The sequence below is a fragment of the Copadichromis virginalis genome, linkage group LG20 (genome assembly GCF_057382275.1).
Source record: "Copadichromis virginalis isolate Kocher_CV1m ecotype Utaka linkage group LG20, C_Virginalis_male_GT1.1, whole genome shotgun sequence".
Classification (NCBI taxonomy): domain Eukaryota; kingdom Metazoa; phylum Chordata; class Actinopteri; order Cichliformes; family Cichlidae; genus Copadichromis; species Copadichromis virginalis.
In genome coordinates this window covers 20,569,308-20,593,120 of record NC_140637.1, presented here as the reverse complement: position 1 = coordinate 20,593,120, position 23,813 = coordinate 20,569,308, and the positions used below count along the sequence as shown (strand labels likewise).

The 23,813-nt window shown below is 39.8% G+C and overlaps 1 protein-coding gene across 1 annotated transcript in view; it reads right to left on the bottom strand.

Annotated features, from left to right (window-relative positions):
- The window catches only part of LOC146684705 (cadherin-4-like), a 254,586-nt gene that overhangs the window by 70,833 nt on the left and 159,940 nt on the right, over positions 1-23,813 (bottom strand). The window contains exons 4-5 of the mRNA XM_085444974.1: positions 18,206-18,432; positions 5,244-5,441 (exon numbers count right to left, since the gene is read on the bottom strand). Coding sequence (XP_085301100.1) covers positions 5,244-5,441; positions 18,206-18,432 — 425 coding nt within the window. The remainder of the gene's footprint in view (positions 1-5,243; positions 5,442-18,205; positions 18,433-23,813) is intronic.

Below are 23,813 nucleotides of genomic sequence, written 5' to 3'. Positions count from 1 at the left end.
AAGATTCCTTTCTTTTTTCTGTCTGTTTTTCTGGTGGTGTTGTTGTTGTTGTTGCTGTGTCTGTTAGTGAAGCGGAGCAGTCATTAATCACTGGTAAATGTACGCAGAGAAAGCTGAGACACCTCGGGGGTGGGGTGCGATGGGGAGTTCTCTCATTCTGCTCGAAAAACGCTTCTCAACACGCTCCGTAGAGAGAGATGTAGAAAATGGAGCACAGGTGCTGCAGCGAGTGCAATAAACATAACCAGATGCACTGCAACACACAAATAATCTGATACAAATGTCAGTGTTTTGTCAGCGTTTAACTTACAGGGTCTAAATCTACTAGCAGGAAATAAATAGCTACAATAAATACTGAAACAAATGACAAATCAACTATGATGTCCAATAAAAGGCTTTCTGATCATATCGGTGACTGAAGACAAGAGTCCATCTGTTTGGCTTACTGTTCTCCTCGCTGCTCTTTCTCACCGTGGTATTCCTGTCAATATAATGTCTGTGGTTACTAAGGGATGCAACCGCACTTTATCGGAATATCTGGCTTCTTTGTCTGAACGAGAGCCAGCAGACAGAAAAATTTTCTTCCAAAGAAATATTATCCAATAAAAACAACAGTTTAGCTGAAATTGCACTCTTTTCACATCCCTGAGTCCAGCTCGCAAAATAAATGTCTTCTCTCTCAAAACAATATCTCCACTAAACAAAACACTAGAATATTACCCAGAGCTGTGGAGGTTAGAAAAGGATTGAAAAAGCAAGAGACGCTGAAAGGGGGAGAGAAGAGTGAGGACAAGGATAACTACAGACTGTCTTGGGGTGTGACCACATCTGCCCTGACACCGGCGATGTTGACGTTCTGATGCACGATTACTTGATTACATTCTCATCGCAGGCTTTTATTTCCTGACTCCATCTTTTGATCATATTTTGAAAAATGCTTTTTATTATGAGGCTGAGAGTTTAAAGACCTAAAACGGCAGCACTAAAGAAAAATGAGAGAAGTCCAACCAAAGGTGACAGTGCGTGCCACACCTCCATAGCGTGCTAATTCACACAAGCTGTCATTTCTCATTGTAGTCCACACAAATCCAGAACATGTCCGGGGAAAAAAAAGCAAAACAAAACCTCACTATTCCTTATTTGTGTCTACTATGTTAAAGCTCAAGTGTGGAAGTTTTCTATGCAAATTGACTGCCTTTACATTCATGCCTTTGTGATCCGAGTTCACAAAATGCTGATTAAGCCTATCAGCGACAAGTAAAAGATCTCTATTTCCCAGGAGCACGGTTTTAAATCTGCTGCCTGTGGTGACATACCCACCCTGCCACCTCAACTGTGATGCGCTTTATGTCAGATAGGAATGATTGATTTGCTGGAGCTGAAGAGAGGAACAACTGTAGTGATAAAGGCAGTAAGGATAGCAACTTACAGTACAACAAAAGCTATGGTGAAAACGTCTACAAAGTATCTGATGAAAAAGAGAACAACCTTTTAAAAAAGGCCCACTATGTTTTAACACTAGTCAAGAATGCAGCAACAATATTTGTGTGATCACTGTCACTATCTGTACTGGCATTTATAAAGGAGTTTAAAATCTTAGTGACCAATGTCCATCAAACTGCAAATCACATCTTGACATACGCTTTCTTCTATGCACTTTAAGTAATATCTAATTCACATCCACTGACAATTTAGAAGCGCCAATCAACTTAACCTATGTCCTTAACCAGACAGCACAGTGGTGCGGAGGTTACCACCGTTGTCTCAGCACAAGAAGGTCCTGGGTTTAAAGCCACCAGCTTGTTCTCTCACTGCCTGTGTGTAGGTTCTCTCTGGGGACTCTGACTCCCCCTCACAGTCAAAATGCATGCATGTTAAGTTAATTGGTAATTACTGGCCCTGGGTGTAAGTACCAATGGTTGTCTGTCTCTATGTGTTCAGGGTGCACCCTACTCTTTGCCCTATGGCAGCTGTGATAGGCTTCGGCCTGTTTGTGAGCCTGAATTGGATAAGTGGAAAAAAATAAACATCTTTTGACGAAAGAAGTCCAACAAGGCAGAACCACACAGAAAGGGCCAAGCTGACCAAGAGGGTCTAACCTAGGTGACAGCACCTGTCACTGGATCACTGCAGAGACTTCAGGTTTAAGATACTGGATAAAAAAATATTTCCATTGTGGTACTAAAACCTTGCCTGTCAGGCAACCAGCAACTCTGACAAAACCAGTGTTTATACTCTTTGCTATTTTCAACCGGCAGCAGTACAACAAAAAAACAAACAAACAACCCAAACCATTTCAGACATTTAATCATAAATGGTCTTACTCGTTATCTATGCTGTTGTTTCATCAGGGGTTTCTTCTTTTTTTAGCTGATGCTTGTTCTAATGGTGGGGTTAAGCAATTGTTGGGGCGAATAAGGGATTTGGGGGGAGTTGGGTGGTTACGCTGAGTCTTTATTTACCCAAGCAAAAAAAAAAAATCGATGCCACTCTGCTGTAGGAGAAGTGTGTGAATCAATGAAAGGTTTCAAAAAGCCCCTGTGAAAAATCAATGTCCCTTACATACTATTGATGGAAGTTTGGCCATAGAAGAAAGAAATGACAGAGAACACCTGTTTATTGTGAAAAATTACTCTGCTCGCTCTTTGTTATAGGCTTTTTGGATCTCTTTGTTTTGTCTAGAACAGTGCTAACAGTATTTCTGTATCCTTTCAATTGCTCTCTTTGCTAGCCTTCCATTTTATCCTTTTGTTACAAGTTATGCAGCGCTCATGCCCATTTGTTGTAAGGAAGCACTACTGGCCATTATCGGCAAAGGAAGAATAGCTACATTCAGTCTCACAACTCTGACACTAGAGGTTGATAAGGTCTAACATTCAACCACAGAGTGATATCATGTACACAACAACTTGATGTACAGTAGGGGAGTGCAGGGTTCTGAAGCCGTCATCTCAGCACAGCTATTAATAAAATTCAGTCAATAACATTCCACTGTCACTGCCTTGACTTTAGAGACCGATAGGAGAACAGTTCTGCCATAACTTTGCCTATGCAGTCAACATTTCCCTCGAGCCATGTCAGGCTGCGAGCTGCGAGGCCAATCAGTAGGGGCTCTGTCCTGACACCTGCCCAATCGTGTGCTAGCGTGATCAAAGTGACAGTGCTGTAGACCTGCAGAGATACAGGTGAGGGCTGCTGTCACCCCACCTGTCCAACTGATGGCAACTTGGCCAGGGCAGGGAGAAAAGTACTAGGATGGTCGGGAAGGCCACTGCCTGCATGTCACTCAGTGCTGTTTTGGATGACAGAACAACCCATTAAGAAAGAGACTGACTTCACAGACCATTAGAAGTAGCATCACACAGCCATAGTGCACAGAACACTGAGTAATGGTGCAACTGAAGGGCGACCGAAAGACTCCAAGCGCTGCTTCGAGACCTTTTTTTATTGAATAAAATATGCATTTTTGCTTCATTTTTTTGAAACAGAAACAGATGCATAAAAGCCCGAATTCTCAACAGAGGACAAAGTAGGTTATTAGAAAGGACTAAGCAGATAAACAAGTATGGCAAAATTATCCCCATGCCGTCCACCCCTGTGTCCTTGTTAAAATCTCTAGCTCTCAGTATGGCCTTTCCTGCCCTCCAGTCATCATTAAAGAGAAAGACGGGAGCTTGAGAGTCCAACAGAGGCATCAACACGCATCACTTCTCCTCTGCTCGAAACGCTCAGCTCTCAGCAATCCACTAGCCCCTGACGGACCTATTTACCGCACAAAGTGAATTGTGTTTGGCTGCAAACTATGCTTCCAAATGTTCCTTTGATACCCTCTCTCTCTTTCCCCCTCGCCATCTCCTCTGTCTCTCTCTGGTTCTGACCAGCTCATGGAAATAGAAGAACTGTCTGGCCAGTTTATTGCTGGTGTAGCACTACTCATGGGCTCAGCAGGCTCAGATGAGAAAGCCACACTGTGCCAGGCTGATGGGACACAGTCCAGCTGTAGAGGCACTCACTCCAAAACACAGACTTACAAACTCCTTCCTCTTTGACTTGATGTTTTTGTTTCACTATGGAAGAAAAAAAAAGTTTCCTTCAAGTAGCTCCCCAGGCTTTTCCCTGGGGACTGGATGAAACCCAGTTGAAAAACAAAGAACAGAAACAATAGGAAAAATCTGCTTCTTTTGCACAATTTTAAACCCCAAAGAGATAAACTATGAGAGTTTTGTAAACAGCAAGGAAAAGCTGATGGCTAGATATTCCAGATAAAGAGAGAAGGAAAGAAGCAGCAGCGAATAAAGCAGCAGTCTTGTGGAATGTTTTTTGATGAGTTACAGCGTGCACCGCAATCTTAAAGTCAAGAGCTTGCCTATGAGCGAGTCAAACCACACATTCTGTTGTGACAGAATCCCTGAATTTTAAACCTCCTGCAACTCAAGCCTTTGCACAGCAAGTTAAACATTTATTTATTAATTTATTCGACAGGTGTGCGGGCTCAGCCTCTAACCTTCGACATGCAGCACTTATATATAGCGTGTAATTACAGCCTTATCAAAAAAGCAAAGGTTTTACAGAAATAAATTTTCCATCTGTAATTGTTGATGAATTCTGATTTTGAATGCTAAACAAAGACATGGTTATACACTCTTCATGTTTTTCTGCTGCGTCTTTATTTACAGGAAGTTCTAAACCAATAAACTAATGTGCCTATTAGGGCACAGAAGAAAAGAAATACTGTTCTACTCTTTTGACTTTGAGAATGGCAGGATTTCATGCTTTCTTCTCATATCAAACAAGAGGCTTCACTAAAACTTCTGTGACAAATTGCATTGTTATACAGTTATAAAAATAGAACTGAACCTTAAGCAACCTTTCTGAAATAACCTGATAAAGGAAAGAAAAGATGCATAAAAAAGGAATAAACAATCATTAGCTTCACTGTGACCCTATGGGACCTCACACTGTGCAAGAGTTTGCTGTTTAGGTGTCTAAGGGGAAAACTTCTCAGGGTCAATCAGGGCTGTTTAAATACCGTAAGGCATTGTGGCTGTAGCTGCATCAGGGGAACACAGCATAATCATCTGCAAGGATGTGGCAAACAAACTAGTTATGCTAATGTATTTCTGTTATTTATCACCATCCATTATACATATCCCAATCAGCCTTACTTGTTAAATGCCCTCAAGAAATCCCAGCTGTAAATTAAGAACACATCAGCGACGCGGCCAATCAGATCTGTCACTTACGCTGACAAGCATCTGAGGGAACGGTCCTCGAGAATTTTCAGCCACATTGATTGGTGGGATTACCCAGTCCCTCTTCTGTCTTCGTAGACCCTTGGTGATGTTGCGACCGGACCCTGGGAACATGATGACAGGAGGTGGTGTTTGTACCGCCTCCTTCTTCTCTTTTCTCCCAGCAACTTTCTTTTCATTCTCTGTGACCTTAAAGACAGAACAACAAGGTTTTACTTAGGATGCTACAATAGTAATTGATGTCATGCTAAAAGACAAAGCACAATTTTGCAGATAAAAGACATTTTTATAGGTTTAGCATATTTATTTTATATCTCTGTGAACTTTGAAATCTTTTATTATCTCTTCACTAAGAAAATGTCAAGGCTTTTTTAGCAGTTAGCTGTATGTCAAACCACTTTCTTGGGTACCAGCTTTTGAGAGCTTGCTGTAGCTGCAATGATCAATCATCACCTTAAAAAAACCCATCAAACTCATCAGCTAAGATGGCAGTTGTCACTGTCACCTGTTTGTTTTTTTTAAATATAAAAACAAGTATTACATATAAGGAGGTATCTACTCTTTGTCCTTTAACTAGTATTTCTGCAGAGAAATCTGAAGTTGCTATGGAAACAAAGTGCACAATGCAATGATTTTGAAAGATCTAATGGACCCAGTCAGACACAAGATCATTCATCCATTCATTTCATCATTCGCCAAATCAGTCCTTCACTTGGGCAAAAAACAAGTCTTTTTGCAAGTAATTGGAGTTTTGGCAGCTTGGATAAAGAAAAAAGAAGTCAACCAAAAACCTTTTTGCAACTAAAAAATTTAACACAATAATTGTATATACAGTTGGGGAAATATTTTAAGGTTGAACAGTCTAATTTTTATTGTGGTTTTATTTTAATTTATAGAGACAGAATGTGAAAAAAAATCCAGAATAAACAGATTATATAAAAGTTGCATGTCATGGAGTGAAATAAGGATTTGATGCACTTCAACCCAACCAGAATTCTGGCTCTCAAAAACTGTCTCTATGCCCGTGTGGTGCACATAACATTCAAGCACACAATCAATTACAGACACTCCTGATCTCAGCTTGTTATGTGTATAAAGCACACCCGTCGACAGAATCAATTTCATCTATTCCCACCTCTCCAACGCAATGGGCAAGACCAAAGAGTTGTCAAAGAATGTCAGGGACAAGACTGTAGACTTACACGAGGCTGGAACAGGCTACGAGACTGTAACCAAGAAGCTGGTGAGAAAGTGACAACTGTTGGTGCGATTATTTGGAAATGGAAGAAATATAAAATGGACATCAGTTGCCCTCAGTCTGGAGCTCCATGCAAGATCTTGCCTCGTAAGGGGATGAAGATCACGAAAAGGTGACGGGGTGCAGCGTAAAACTATATAGGAGTTTGTTAATGATCAAAAGGCACTACAGTCCTCAAGAACACCACTGGTAACACACTACGCTGTAATGGACTGAAATCTGCAAATCTGCTTGATAACGCACATGACATGATATTGAGTATCTAAATGATTTAGAGAATGTTTTGGAGAATGTGCTGCGTCAGATGAAACCAAAATCAAGCTTTTTGGCAACTCAACCTGCTATGTGTTGAGGAAGAGAAATGCATACTATTCCCACAGTCAAGAACATTGGTGGAAACATTAAGCTTTGAGGCTATGTTTCTCCTAAGGGTACATGATGACTTTAATGCACCGAGGGTCCAATGCAGTGTAAAATCTTGGATAAGAACTTCCTTCCTTTAGCCAGAAGACTGAACATGGGTTGTGAATAGGTCTTCAAAACATAACACCAAGGCAAAGAGCGGCTAAGGACGCAAATTAAAGTCATGGAATGGCCTAGCGAGTCTCCAGATCTCAATCCTATGGAAAATCTGTGGAGGGAGCTATAAGTTGCCAAACAGCAGCCAAGAAACTAAAAGGATTTAGAAAGCCAAGGAAAGTGACAAAACCCCTCGTCAGATGTGTGCAAACCAGGTGACCAACTACAAGCAGCGTCTTACTGTGCTTGCTAACAAATATTCAGTTATTATTTGCTTGGAGAACAAATACTGTCACGGTCCTGGGTCGGGTCGACCCAGTATTTTGAGTTTCTTATGTTTTGGTTTATTTTGGATTAGTTATTCTCTGGTGATACTGTTTTGATTACAATTATATTCTGATTCTTTAGTTATCTGATGATGATGTTGATGATGATTATTTCTGGTTTAGGTTTTGTTATCTTGCCCTTATGTTTGGTTTAGGTTGCCTGTGCTTAGTCTTCTCTGCCCGTATGTCCCTCTGTTTGTCCATGACGTCATTATGCCTGTTTACGAGTCTGTCTCTGTCTGGCGTGTGCTTCCTGTTTTATTTTGTAGGTCTGTGCCCTTTGTCAGTGCGTTCAGCTTTGTGCTCTCCCTGTCTCGTCAGTGTAATCAACGTCAGTCGTGTCTCCCAGCTGTTTCCTCTTTGCTCCGTTCACCTCTTGTATTTAGTGTCTGTGTCTTCCCCTACTCGGTGTCGCATCGTTAACGTCTGTTTACCCTCGCTTCCTCCGTGTGCTCCGTTTGCCAGCCAGCCTTCCTGCCTACTCATTCCGTTCTTCCAGTTTAGTTAGTGTTTTTCTGTTCTGCTTCTTACCAGCAATAAAGCTGTGTGTTTTGAATTACTTCCGCCTCAGTGAGTCCTGCATTTTGGGTCCTCTCTTCCTGCCTGCCCACACTCAGACATGACAAATACTTATTTCAATCAATGCTATATAAATCAATTTTTGGTTGATATTCGGTATTTCCACTGACTGTTCATTTCTTTGTAAGTGAACAAACTTACGAATTCAGCAGGGTTTCAAAAAATGTTTTCCCCAGTGTATTAGTAAGAAAAAAAGCAAAAATAAGTGAGAAAGAAACGGAGTCTTTCTAACGCTTCACAAAACTCAATGGAAATACCAGCAGTACAATTCGCTGGCAGACCACATGAAAATTTCATGTGCCAAATGGTGTGTAAATTTACCTTAATGCACCAAACTTGCTTTAAATTCAGAGCATTAGCAGATTTTCTGCAAAAGCTTTCCAACAATTTGTCCTTTTTACAATACTGCGTGCAATTCTACAAGCCTAATTTCAAAATTTGGAATGCTGTGTTAAATAAAGATAACACAAAAGAATGCTATAATTTGCAAGTCATAAAAGTCATTTAATGGAAAATGGCACAAAAAGAACATTATGATTATTGTTATAAATGTGCACTGAGACTTTATTTTTCTTTTTAGAAAAAATAAATGCATTTTAAATTTAATGACAGTAATATGCACATATTGTTGATAAGTACTTTTCTCTTCTCAAACAAATGATATGTTTATACTCAGTACAATTCTCACTTTAGTTATGTGCACACGAATTACTCCAGAAAATCTCTCATTTTTAACCAAGACACATAGGAGCAATAACAATGATATAGCAATTGTAAAAGACTATGGCTCTTAAAACATGTAAACATTTCTTATCAGAAGAACGCCATATGAGAAACACTTTGTGTCATCATGCGTAGACTCAAGCAGGACAGAGGTGATGTTAATTCTGTATGTGCATATATTTAAAAGAAACCATAAACTTCATACCTTTTGTCATTTACACCAGGCATAAAAAGCCTATTAACAGAAAGCGTGTCTGGAGTTGGATTTACAGCCTCTTTCAACAGACAATGACAGCTGAGTCACAGACACACACCTCAATCAAACAGTATGCACCCATCATACACTTTTCTCACACCATCCCTATAGGCACAGAGAAATGACCACCACAAAACTGTCTTTTTGAAAGATGCTCAAATAAGGAACTCAAATGTGAAAGGAACCCATTTTCAATCTCCTAAAGAACATTAACTCATCCATGAGTCAGAACAGCTACATCAAATGCTGGAGTTATGACAGACATCAAATAAGTAATGTCTGTGTTGAAATACTGCAAACCACATGACTGTGAACAGACAATGAACAGAGTGTACAAAAATTTGCTTTATTGCAGATCCTTCCAAGATGAGCTAAAACAAGCAAAAATCGTTGAAATTATAGTAGTAGAACCTTTAGTGTGACACCTGATTCCCTTCATTATCAAATATATTATTCCTTCTGTTAAAGTATATTGCTTTATACATACACGATTTATCTCTAAAGCTACAGTTTAGAGCCCATCATCTGCAAGTTTACAGCTTCGTGTTTACTGTTCCAGTGGCAAAAGGTAATATTAAAGTGATACTATCTGCAGAGTTGTTCGACGGTAAGTTTACCAACACAGCTCAGGGTTAAAAGATAGTAAAACATGTCAAGAATTCAGTCACGAACATCATAGCTGAAGCTATGCATCACTTGCACTCTGTCTCAATCACAGTCCCTTGAGCTATCCCTAGCTTTCGTGCTCCCCTCTGCCCTCTTCTTGCAGTGTTATTGTTTTTCTCTGTCTCCCCCTAGTCAGTAGGTACTGACAGCTTGTCTCAATAACATGGATTCCTCAAGCACTGGGCTGTGTTAGGCTGATGGTGCACCAGCAGGTGAAACAGCTGCACAAAACTTTACTAACCAAACACTCACACCAGCAGACAGCAAGAAATTTGTAGTTCGTGTCTTTGTTATGTCTCCTCCAGGATCACTAATTGAGGCAAGTAAATCAACTTTCATTTGTACAGGGTAGCCCATACCTAGCAGTTCCCCCATTTAAATGCACAGTGTGCAAAAACTGAAATTATAAAAGAGATATAAACAGGACAAACATATGGAGAAAGTACAATCATGTCATCTGCACATCTGTGATGTGAATCTCCCACAACATTTATTCAACTGTTACACCACTACCAGCAGTTTGAACAGTTAATACAAGGCAGGATGGATTTGTGCTTTCATATTGTTTATGCCAAATTTTGACCCCACCCATCCAAATGTCTCCATAGAAACTGAGACTGTAAAGAAAAAAAAAAATTGGCAACATTTTCCAATCTTATGTCATCCCACTCTGATGAAATGCATCCTTAGATTCTTGTTTCTTCTACTGCTGTTGCCCCTGTACTTCAAGTTTGATGTGTTGTTGTCTTCATACCGTAGTTTCAGTAAGTGTTTATTTGAGTTATTGTTGCCTTCCTATCAGCACTCTGGCCATTTCCTTTGACTTTTGGCATGAACAAAATATTTACAACTAGAGAACTGCTCACTAGATATTTTCTCTTTTTTGGACCATTCTCTGTAAAAGTTAGAGATAGTTGTGCCAAAAAAGCTCAGTTTCTTGGCAGTTTTTGAAACACTCAGACCAGCCGATGCTATGCTTAAAGTCACTTGATCACCTTTGTTTCCCATTTTGCTTGCTATGTCTAAATGCCTAAATGAATTCCAGCCCTGTGATTGGCTGATTTGATATTTGCATTACTGAACAGGTGAACAGGTGTGTCTAACAAAGTGACCAATATTTTGGATATATCTAACTAGTGGTTAATAATTTTGCATTTAAAATATGGAAATAAATATGTTACAGTGTGTACATGTGAGCATGTGTGATGGGAGGGAGTATAAAAAATCCAGCATCATAGACTCATTTGTAAAAATAAACAAATAACTAAGTAAAGAACAGGTTCAGTTACATTGTATTTCCATTAAAGGTGATTAGTGCCGTTTATCTTTCTTCGAGTTTTTCGATTGCTGTTACTTCTGTGAAATGTGTAGCTTTACAGTTCCTCCCCAGCAGCTGACATTTGAGAATAAAAATAAAATACAACACAGAAGCAGTCTACAGTGTTGGAAGATGGCAATGGCTTCTGGCACATATTGAAAGTTGAAGGTCCTGTATGATGCAGTCTATAAAAAGTGTTTTTCTTTGTCTCTGTTTGTTCTTGCCTGGTCAAGGTCCCTCAGAGGGTTGGCTTGTATCTGCCAGCGGAAACAATGCTTTCAAGGCTGACTTCATTAGATGGACGCCCAAGAAAAAAGCTTTTAAGGCTGCTTTAAAGAAAATGTGTCAAGCAACCTGGCATATGGTGTGTATGTGTTTGTGTGGGTGGGTAGGGATGTGGGGTGTGGAGGAGCATGGGCTTAGGTGTCATGTTCAGTTTCATCAACCAAGTGCTGTACTTCAGACATCTTGGACTGTGAAATCCAGGGCACTTTAAGTAATAGTGCAAAAGGAGAGATTTTTAAACAGGTAAAGGATTACGGTAGGTGAGGAGACCACATTCACATTCAAAGAAAGACTGGATTTGCTGCTCCACATGGCCATATGCAATAAATATTTAATGTACCATCCACAAAATTACTGCTCTTAAGGGTTCTGCATTGGTAGATTTTTACCACTTTTGTAGAAAGACTTTAAACTTAAAAAGGCCAATATTATAATAATATTTAATAATATTTCCCATAGCTCCCATAGCTCTGTTTTTGGTTTCCAACGTTTGCTCCTGCTGGCTTAAAAATGTAAGAGAACAGGAAGCAAAACAAACCCACAGACGTCATATTTCCACTGCTTATCTCTACTTTATTATATTCCATGAAAGCTTAAGTTGTGAAACAATGCCTTACAAACCCGCTGTAAGCTGTGGACAGGAATAAGCCTCACGTGTGATTTGTCCCTAGAAGTTGGCAGTCCAGCAACAGCTAGCTTAGTTTATAGTCAGTTCTAGTAATTTAGATGAAATTGCCCATTAAGTAACACAGAGGGAAAGGTGCTCTTATGAATTTTAGAGGAAAGTTTTTTAAGCCTGAAGTTCAGCACCACATCATATGTACCCTAAATAATTAATTGAAACAATTAAGTAGGTACAAATAATTATATAGAAGCAAAAAAAAAAGACTATGACTGTGGGAGGGTTCCACTCACTGTTGTTTATTTCAGTCTTCTAAGAGCACAACAACAGTAAAATCTGTCTATCATCTTTGGATCTTGTAGGGCAAGAACTAGCTCAGTCAGCAAATTAACAAATCAAACCACCCTCCATGCTGTGCAGCAGTCTGTTGTCCATACTGGGATCCATTCCCGAGTGAGCAAAGTTCAGCAGCACTTTAGACCTCAGCATGCCACTGTACTCTTGCCATGGGCCCAGAACAGACAGCTGAGGCAGCAAAGTGGAGCTCTCCATTGCATCCCCAGCGACATCCCATCACTGCCACACTTTTCCCATACAAAAAACAAAAACAAAAAAAGTCCAAATGAAACAGTGATCTTCTTTACAACATTGCGTCAGTTCTTTGAGGTCTGCAGGCATTCATTTATACACAGCTCTAAGGTTAATTCTAAGGCCTCACCGCAGCATTTCAATCAGGTTGATGTTTGAACTTTGGCTGAAACACTTCTGTTATTGATTTGCAACTCTGCTTGAGACCATTGTCCTTTTTCATTACCCAGTTTTGGCCAAGCTTTAGTTTTAGGACAGATGTTGTAACATTTGACAATACTTTACTGTACAGATGAGTTGATCATCGACTCAGTGATTATAAGGTCCTGAGCATTATAGCCAAACATTTTCACTTTGGTCTCATCTGTCCATGGAAAGGACATTGTTTCAGAAATCTTTCAAACAAGCCATACTTGTTCAGTCTTTTTTTAATTATACAACCAAAAACTTTAAGATTTACCATGCTAACTGATTCTTGTAGAGTCTGAGATGTAACGTTTGGATGTTTTTGCAAATTCTTTTAGTACTGCATGGTCTGACCTTGTGGTGAATCTGCTGGGATGTGATGTCCACTTCTGGGAAGATCGTAGCACTTTACTGGTTTGAATTCTCCAAACCAGTAAACTGCCAAAATTTAGATTTTTCAAGAGGTGATCACACTTGTGGATGATCAGTTAATGAACTGCATGTCATTATCAGCACCTGCCTGCTACATCTCCCCCTTAATTTCTATGGAGAGAGTCCTACGAAAGCTTATTTTTTCATGATTGATTTTGTGTGTTTCAAAATAACACTTTAGTACTGTTTTGAAAAGGCTTGAAAAAAAAAACTTTAAATTAAATGTACATTAAAATTGTTGCAAATGCAATAACAATGACAATATTAATATTGTATTCAGCTTTTCGATTAGAATGGAAAGACATCCTCACTTGGAACATTATTTTGTGTCTGTTAGCCAATAACAGCATGAATAAATAAAGAAAATAATCAGAAACAAATGTCATCTGCTAAGGAGCACAACAGGAGCCCATCTGCTCCTGTTAATACAAATAGCCCTGCAGCCCCTTCAGATATCACAGTTAAGGTGTTTTTATAAGAATTTTAAAGACGAATTATTTCCAAAATAACAAGAAAAGACAATATGGAAAATTATATCGGTATTCAGTCATAATATTTTAGAGAAATCTGTAAGCCTCCTTTGTTCTCCACCAAATCCAGATAGTAATCGTCAGTTCTATTTCATGATTTCGATATTCAATAAATTGCTGTAAACACGAACTGAAAAACACTAAAACTAAATTGCTGTCTTTATGCTCATGGATAATGGATAAATGTATATTGAGCTTTTTGCTAAAAACACCAGGCGTTGGAAACATTGCTGATGTGTAAGTGGTGTATACAATCAAACACACACGCAAAATAAAAGGGCCAATTTAAAAAAAAAAATACTAAATGTGGTAAAGTTTCTAATTATTTCAAGGTAAAGCACAACCTCCATGACTTACCTTTTAATAGTATGCCTTAATGTCATAAAAAAAACAGCATCACAACCCTCATCATTTTAAAAACCTTACTGTGCAAGATTGTGTAATCCAATCAAAGATCTGACCTGTTGATTACATTAGATGCCACTAAAGTGTATAGATGACTTTAATATGAATAAAATACAGTTCAAACAACTATTCTAATATATAATCAAATGTAGTGGAATATCATAAAATATTCAGTGCATATTCAGACATAAAATGAGTAAAAACTGAGTAAACTGTGAACCTATGCCAGCAGTTCAGTTATATATGAATTAGTTAAATATGACTGTGTTTAAATTCTCGCCATCTAAAGTTGCCAGTTTAGGAACTGAAGCATTTGCTATTTTGACCAACAGGGGTGCTACAGTACAACCCACTGCACTGGAACTGACAAAAATCCTGATCATCCTTGATCAGCTTGTGCTCATTCTCAGAGTCAGAAAAGAAAGAACCAGCAGTCTCCCCTCCTCCTCTTGTACTGTGTCACCCATCTGCACAACAGGCAGACTAGTCCTAACAAATTTTACCATATTCTGTTTCCTGCACTGTGCGGTTTGGGGAAACTTGAGCATGACTAGGGTATCAGTCACGGTTTTCTGTCTCATGTGCCGGCCAAAATAGTTTTCTGCCAGAAACTCAGTGTGGTCCTTTGCATTCAGTCCATATTCAAGAAACTAATGTCTGCTAAGCATAACGTGCCTTTGTGCACAAACCCAGTTTGTGCACACGAGCATGAGCGAAATGAGACAGATGTGAGTTAGGCCCGGATAAATGCATTCTTTTTCTTCAGAGAGAGGAAAGCTTCATGGGGTTGACTGCAGGGGATGGCTGCCCCACATCCCACCAGTGCAGTGAGGGGAGGCAGAGGTGGAACAAGACATGTTTGGGATGGATTGAAGGAGATGAGGAGTCAGTTGTCAGAAGCAGATGTGACCCCCCTCACCTCCCTCTGCCTAAATAAGTCATGCTCTAAATCCTTTTATCTACACATGCTAACAGGTACTAGTGAGTTCCCTGAGGAGAAATGTAGAGAGAAAAACATGCACAACAAGAAAAAAACCATAAAAACGTAGAGACACAGAGGCAAAGATCTCTGCCCGCCACTGCAGCAAAAGGCTTAAGCAGGTTTTTCTTTCACCGTGGTATAATTCTGATCAAACTTCAACTCCGATTCTCTCTTTCTTACTCATATTCACATAGAAAAATTACAGGATGGTGATGCAACAGATTTAGAAAAATAGGAAAAGCAGAGATATGTGATCACTTATTCAAACTCTTATGAAAGACGGAGGAAAAGGAGCAACAGCAAACTGGAGTTAGACTTTTTAAAGACAGCTTTATAGATTCTAGAGATTTTGTTATTTTTCTTAATACAACACAGACGGGGCACACATTCTCTGGCATGCAACCCTGCACAGATTAAACCTTTAGGTGCCAAGCGAAGACACAAGCACACATAGAGCATACGCAGCAATGAAAATTTAACGCAAAATTAGCATAATACACACTTGATCCAACATAATCTCCCACAATAAAATAACATTCTTGCACACATGCTTATGCACAGTAATGCTATGTGAACAGGAGTCACTGAGTGTGAAATGGATGCCCCCCAATCCTCGACCAAGCTCCCCCCCACCCACAGCCCTGGTGCCATCAGCCTTAGCCAGCTGGCGGTGGTCCCAGCACTTCCCCTCCACGCCACTGCCTCCCCATAACCCTGCATGCTTTGATATCAGCCAGCCCCTGGCTACCCAGACATCTGGAAGTTATTATTCAACAGAGCACACCACAAAGCACCATTTCCATAATGAAACATCACATTTTGTTTTAGCGCCCTGCTTTCTCCTGCTGTCCTCATACATGTTTGTTACAACTTGTAGCATATTTCTGACCTCTGACCATCTTGTTTGATTGCTTGTCTATTCTTTGCTCCTCGGGATATACATATTAATTGACTCAGTGGAAAATTACGTTTAAAAATGCATTCATTTGACCTTTGACACTTTAGTACTGAAACTCAGTCGAGTGAAAAAGCCAGCATTAACTATAAAAGAGCGTAATTAAAGATCAACCTATTCAGAGCCAGAACAATACACACTCTTCAACTCATTCCCAATAACTACCAGCAGATATCCCACTCTCTGTTTGGCTCTGTGAATTTATGACTGACATATTGCCATTGCTTCCATTTTCTAGCATTGCACATGACTACCGTCTGATTGTTAGCATAATGGAAATGTTTCACTGCTTTTATTTTCATCACAACAATGATTGGCTAAAAGTTTCTGACCAGCCAGGGACCAGAATTGTCTGATTCTCATTCTTGCAGCGAGCAGCTCCCTTTCATGCAGGAGTAGAGGCAAAAAAGTTGTGCACACCTTTCAAAGCCACATGCTAGCGATAAATTATCGTTAGCGTGGAAGTTCCTCACAGAGAGTGAGGGCACAACGTTTGGCAATGTGCCAACAGTTTGTAACAGTAAACCTAATCAAACTCTTTAACGACCTCCGTTATGGTGAACGTGGACATTTTAAAGAAGCGAATAAATGGAAAGTGTCTAAAACTAAAGCTATTCACAACTCTGAGCCCGAATCAAATGGGAAAACGAGAAAAGGGTCAATGTCCTGTTATGTGGTGTTAGAAACATCGAGGAAAATGATCTTACTACCTGATAATTGTTTTCTTATATAAATCTATTGCACCTGCTTTTGATTGATAAAGTAAAATATATAAAATAAACTCGGGGTGTACAGCAACTCATTTTCAGTTAATTATTTGCACTTCCTTCCAGGAGCATAGATCTTTATTTTCATTTGTTTCAGCTGTTGCCAGAGAAAATCATATATTGCATTGAGAAAAAGTCGAATTTTGCTACTATATGCCAGATACAGTTACAAGTTTTAGAAAGAAAACTGATTTTGGCAGGTCATACTTGGGGAAAAATCAGAAATTTTAATTGGGCAAGAAAATTATAATCAGTGCACCAATAATATGCATTTTTTATATAGCTATGATAGAATTTCCTGATAGTGAAAGCCTGTTCTAAACATTGACAAGATGACACTGACACTGACAATCACTGGGGAACTTTTAGGCTCATATGCATTTGCACTTTTACATGCAGGGCAGATTTTAGCCTGCTTTATTAGAGAAAACCTGCAGAAATAATAGCCAGCTTGGTAGACTGGAAGTTGAAAATTGAAGGCCAGAAATTGGCATTTCTCCCTCTCTCTCAGTGGTCACTGTTTCTGTGCACAGTTCCTTCCAAAAATAAGTGCAATGAGCAAACTCAAAATAAAGGTAAAGTTGAATCATTTTTATCCAATCCATGCACAAGTTGGAGCAGATTATGTATTTGTGTTTGCGAATCTGATGACGTCAGCTGTGCAGTCTGAACCATCAGAGCTGATTTGTGCTGTGGAAAGATCTGATTCACCGGTAAAGTGGCCGTTTAGAGGTTTTTCAGTGAAGAAAGCGGCAGAAAACAGCTAAAGTACATTTAGTTTGTTGCAAAAACCAAAATAATGAGCTCAAAGAAGTTATAATCAGGTGGAACTTCCCTGTGGTAACAGAAAGGTAACACCTTTCTCATTAGAGTCCATCTATAACAAGCACGAGTGTCTTCAACATTTTAGTGTTTTTATTTGACTGGCAGATAATGGCTGCTTCTTACCAAAAACGAGAACAGTCTACTGAGTAAAAACGAATCCTTGGCAGCCTTTTTTCCATTTTTTTTTAAGTGAGTGAGATTTGATCTGTTCCGGAATTTACTTTCCAATAACTTATGTGAGATGTGCACTTAGTTAATGAACACAGGCCCCTGTTTTTGCCTAATGTAAATAACACTTGGGGTGATATTGGCTCTCAGAGCTGGCCTTGTGGTACCATAGTCATGGGGACAGTTAGGCTCATACTGCTCAGTCTCTGTCTCTGACCTCTGACAGCTTTTAAATAGAAAAGGAAGAGACAAGAACCCCTGGGATACCCAAGGCACAGGATGTTTTCCAATAACAGCTTATGGCTGAGGGGAATCTTACTCTCCCCCTGTGGCAGTCTGATTCTATCACTTTTAACTGTGTGGCACTGCTACTTCTTTCTGCTCCACCCCCTCTCTCCCCTTCGCTGAAACCCCAAGGAGTTTTGACCTGATTCTTGGCTGTTACTATCACCAGACCACTGGAGAAAATGTGATAGGAAAAAGAAACTCTGGAACGATAATTGAAATTTGAAGCATGATATTTCTGTGTGTCTGTGCTCGAGCTCATAAAATCTGAAACTCACCTCATTTTCAGTTTGTTGGGATGATGGTAGGTCAATCAGTGCCAACTGCACCATAGTCTCCCAGACATGTGTGTGCGGACCACTTGCTGTCAGTTTCAACTGGACAGGTTCATCTAGGTTGGCTCCCTCTCGTTGGGCAAAGATGGATCCATCTGTCCGCACGCCAAAGAGGGGGTTGCTGCTCTGGAAGACCACACCTTCATTTCCCATGCAGTCGTCAAACTTCACTGGAGACACACAAAAAGAGAGGATTTGAATTCACTATTCATCACAGTTGTAGAAACTAAGAAGCAAAACAGGTACAAACACTGGCAAGCATGAAGTTGAAACTGCTTTCCTAACTCACAAAAACATATCTAAACATAGCGTACCTGCAGTACTTGCATCTCATTAGGAGGAACATGACAAACTGGCTACTCTTAAGGAAGATTATTTAGCCTAGTCCGACACTGGTGTTTCTCACCATTTAGTCTCTATTAATAATAAGGTCAAGCAGTCACTATGATTAGACTCCTGAGGATTATTGTATGCAGATGCATGCCTCTTTATCCTGTAAATGTAGAGGTGAAACATGACAATGACAAGAAACTGTAACTGAATTTGATAAAGATGCATGTAAAGATGTCTGCTAGTTTATTGTTAGACTTACAAAGAAGAATTTGAAAACATATCGTCCGATCCTTTGGACAGATGTCTTAGTGATGGAAGGGGGTTTGAACAGAGAATTTCATTATTTTATAATTCAATACAGGAGATGAGTATACCTTCAACTACTTCAATCAAAGAGGAGTGGGAAAAAGATTTTGGGACTCTCCTATCAGAAGATTTCTGGCAGGAGGCCTTACACAATATAAATACGCCTTTTATTAATTCCCGTCACTGTTTAATTCAGTACAAAATTATACACAGACTACACTATTCAAGGGAAAAACTTCACAAAATGTATCCAGAGTGTTCCCCCCTCTGTGAAAAATGCAAGATACACTATGGAAATCTGTTACATTGTTTTGCACTATGTCCAAGGCTTCAGGGTTTTTGGTATGATATTTTTACTTATATGTCTAATATTTTTAAAAGTAAGATTGAACCAAATCCGACAGTAATCATCTTTGGGATTTCCAACGAAACACAAAATTTACAACATTCTCAAAAAAGGTTTATGGCATATGCTTTGATTATTGCAAAGAAATTGATCCTGCAGCTTTGGAAAGGTAATGAGACTCCTGTATTAAAAATGTGGCTTACTGAACTTATAAACACTCTTCACCTTGAAAAAATAAGATATAGTATGAATGACAATGTAAAAGATTTTGAATTAATCTGGCACCCTTTACTTATATACCTTGGGAAAATATAAAACTTTGTTTACTTGTTTCTCTTCCCTTTTGCCGACAGCCGGGGTATTGGGACCCCTTATGGGTGACTGCGGGGTTTTTTTTTTTTTTGTTTGTTTTGTTTTGTTTTTTTTTTTTGTTGTTGTTGGTGTTGTTTAATTATTTGCCTTGTTAGTTTAGAGAAAAAAAGGAGCATAAGCTATGTTATGTCAATTTGTAAAAACTACAATCATGATACTTGCTCTCAATAAAAATATTTGAAACAAGACTTACAAAGAAGAATACAGCATACATAAGGACAACAAACAACCTTTAAATCTTCTGTCTTCTATATTTAATCTGCTCATATAGTCAGTTTTTTGACAAAGACTATGCTTTTGGCTTTAGTTGTACTTCTTCTCTTTCTCCAATTATAAACTGAAGACACATACAACATATAGAAAGTGCTGTGGAGTATGCTACATCATTATCTTACTCTAATGTACAGTAACTGCTGAATGAGGATTTAAATAGTTTCTCCTTCTATATGGCTTGGCTTGATAGCATATTTCACAGACTCCTGCAAATCACAGGGTTTGCATTGCTTCAATAGTTTTTCTAAGGCCGGTTTCCATTAGAGAATACAGTGTAAGCGTGTGGAGAAAACTAACAACCTGACCTGAGTGTTATGTAATTTTTGTAGCCGTTATAAATAAAAATATTTTTGCAGTGCAGTTAGCACTTCTTATTTGCTCCTTCTTTCCCTGACAAAATCAACATCTTTCCAAATATTGATTAAACCTATGATTCAGTTTAACCAATTAGGCAAAAAGATTAAAGGAAGCTTGCGCTACACAGAAAGTATTGCACTGAGACGGGAAACACAAACCGTAATGTAATCTGAGGGATGTTAACGCAGAAAGCCTCTAGAGGTTTGTGTCCTTCATATTCTGTTAAATTAAGATGGCACCATAAACCTGTTCACCATGGAGCTTTCAGAGTTGCCTGGACACTCTTGTGTTTGCTCTCTAATGAAATTCTTGCGCAGTTCATAACAGGATGAGTCACTAGCGAGCACAGCCCATACCAGTCTCTCGTTCTCACTTCCTTTCTCCCTCGCAGCACCTGTAGCCTTCCCACTCAGGGATTAGAGTCCAGATAACATATCAAGGAAACCTTAAGCTGAATGCCATTACTCACAGATTTCTCATGGCTTTCTCTCTCCCCCAAACCACTACAACAGCTGAAACAAGGTTTCTATTACAGGGTGTAAACTATGATTAAATCCAGCTTTTTTGTGCTGTCTAGCCCTAAAAACACCTGTGATCATGCCAGTGCCCTCCTCTCTAAGGATGTTCAGATGGCCACAGAGCTCAGTCAGAGGGAATAGCCTCTAAACGATACTGTCCACAGAGTGTATCAGGAGCTGCACAAGAGTCCTGGTGTAGACAGAAAAAGGCAGGATATAGAAGATGGATTACATCAATACAAGAGGCAACAAAGCCTTGGATCATGGATATCATCAGACCATTGCTCTCTTTGTATTGCCGAACAACCCCCACCCCTCCCTAAAAGCCTTGCTTGTCTTTTCAGTTTATCTCATTCACTTTTCTCTTTTTGTCCAACCCTGTGTCATTTCTACTCTACCATCATTTTTTGCAGATTTCCAAAGATTACATCTGGGGGTTGGGGGATGGGGATGATAAAAAACCAGTTGGCAAACATGTGTCTGTGCAAACAGAGTTTTGGAACACTGCCTGAATATATTAACAATGAGGAGAAGTCAAAAATCAAATTCAAAGCATGCTTTATTATATTTCTAAGTGCTTGTATCTGTGAAGCATTCGAACACCTGAAAAAAACACAAGCAGCAGGTGGTCTGTTGCCCCTTCTCTCTGTGTCCTCCAATTATTGTCTCTTCTCTCTATAAACTAGGCACACAGCCAGCAGTGCAGCCATATTGCAGTTATGGCTGGCACAGGCCTGTAGGCTTATACTTTGCACTAAGAAAAGGGATAATCAGCAAGGGGTGCTTCAAGCCATATTAAAGAAAGCATGCACTTCTGTAGCACTTAAAAGGCATTCGCTATCAAAAATAAATTTTGAATGTATCAGTCTTCATTTTAGGCATGATCACAGACATCAAAAGAAGATTGTTATTTCCATATGTAGGCATTTATATTTGGCATTATGGCTCTGTCCTGGAACCTCGCTATCTTTGCATCAAGAGAGCCAGCAAAACAAGAGGAAGCATCGGTGACAAAAGATCTGACACTGACTAACTCAGACACAGCATGATAGAAGGAGCCGTGGCGGAGATGTGTTGCAAAGTGGCTTGCAGATGTTCAAGAAACATACAGTGGGGCAAAAAAGTATTTAGTCAGCCACCGATTGTGCAAGTTCCCCCACTTAAAATGATGACAGAGGTCAGTAATTTGCACCAGAGGTACACTTCAACTGTGAGAGACAGAATGTGAAAAAAAAAAATCCATGAATCCACATGGTAGGATTTGTAAAGAATTTATTTGTAAATCAGGGTGGAAAATAAGTATTTGGTCAATAACAAAAATACAACTCAATACTTTGTAACATAACCTTTGTTGGCAATAACAGAGGTCAAACGTTTACTATAGGTCTTTACCAGGTTTGCACACACAGTAGCTGGTATTTTGGCCCATTCCTCCATGCAGATCTTCTCGAGAGCAGTGATGTTTTGGGGCTGTCGCCGAGCAACACGGACTTTCAACTCCCGCCACAGATTTTCTATGGGGTTGAGGTCTGGAGACTGGCTAGGCCACTCCAGGACTTTCAAATGCTTCTTCGGAGCCACTCCTTTGTTGCCCGGGCGGTGTGTTTTGGATCATTGTCATGTTGGAAGACCCAGCCTCGTTTCATCTTCAAAGTTCTCACTGATGGAAGGAGGTTTTGGCTCAAAATCTCACGATACATGGCCCCATTCATTCTGTCCTTAACACGGATCAGTCGTCCTGTCCCCTTGGCAGAAAAACAGCCCCATAGCATGATGTTTCCACCCCCATGCTTCACAGTAGGTATGGTGTTCTTGGGATGCAACTCAGTATTCTTCTTCCTCCAAACACGACGAGTTGAGTTTATACCAAAAAGTTCTACTTTGGTTTCATCTGACCACATGACATTCTCCCAATCCTCTGCTGTATCATCCATGTGCTCTCTGGCAAACTTCAGACGGGCCTGGACATGCACTGGCTTCAGCAGCGGAACACGTCTGGCACTGCGGGATTTGATTCCCTGCCGTTGTAGTGTGTTACTGATGGTGACCTTTGTTACTTTGGTCCCAGCTCTCTGCAGGTCATTCACCAGGTCCCCCCGTGTGGTTCTGGGATCTTTGCTCACCGTTCTCATGATCATTTTGACCCCACGGGATGAGATCTTGCGTGGAGCCCCAGATCGAGGGAGATTATCAGTGGTCTTGTATGTCTTCCATTTTCTGATGATTGCTCCCACAGTTGATTTTTTCACACCAAGCTGCTTGCCTATTGTAGATTCACTCTTCCCAGTCTGGTGCAGGTCTACAATACTTTTCCTGGTGTCCTTCGAAAGCTCTTTGGTCTTGGCCATGGCGGCGTTTGGAGTCTGACTGTTTGAGGCTGTGGACAGGTGTCTTTTATACAGATGATGAGTTCAAACAGGTGCCATTCATACAGGTAACGAGTGGGGGACAGAAAAGCTTCTTACAGAAGACGTTACAGGTCTGTGAGAGCCAGAGATTTTCCTTGTTTGAGGTGACCAAATACTTATTTTCCACCCTGATTTACGAATAAATTCTTTACAAATCCTACCATGTGAATTCATGGATTTTTTTTCACATTCTGTCTCTCACAGTTGAAGTGTACCTCTGGTGCAAATTACTGACCTCTGTCATCATTTTAAGTGGGGGAACTTGCACAATCGGTGGCTGACTAAATACTTTTTTGCCCCACTGTAACAAGCTAAATCAACCCAGTTAGTGTTTTCTATGTGAGATTGGCCAGCTGGATGCTTAAAAGGTCATCAGCTAAGCCCTGGTGTTGAGATCAGCTGATCTGCCGAGACTGTGACTGACTGGACATTAAATAACTTAACCATGCTATGATGATTTTTTTAATGTGAAAGTAAGAAAATATTTGTAAACATCTTTTGCATGGTCTGACAGTGATGCTGAAATAATGGGTTCACTTCACACCAAATCGTAGTCAACTAATGCGGTAAGGCTAGAAAACAGGGTTAGATAATATCGTAATCTGTCTAGTTTACATATCATGTTTTTTGTCTGTTTA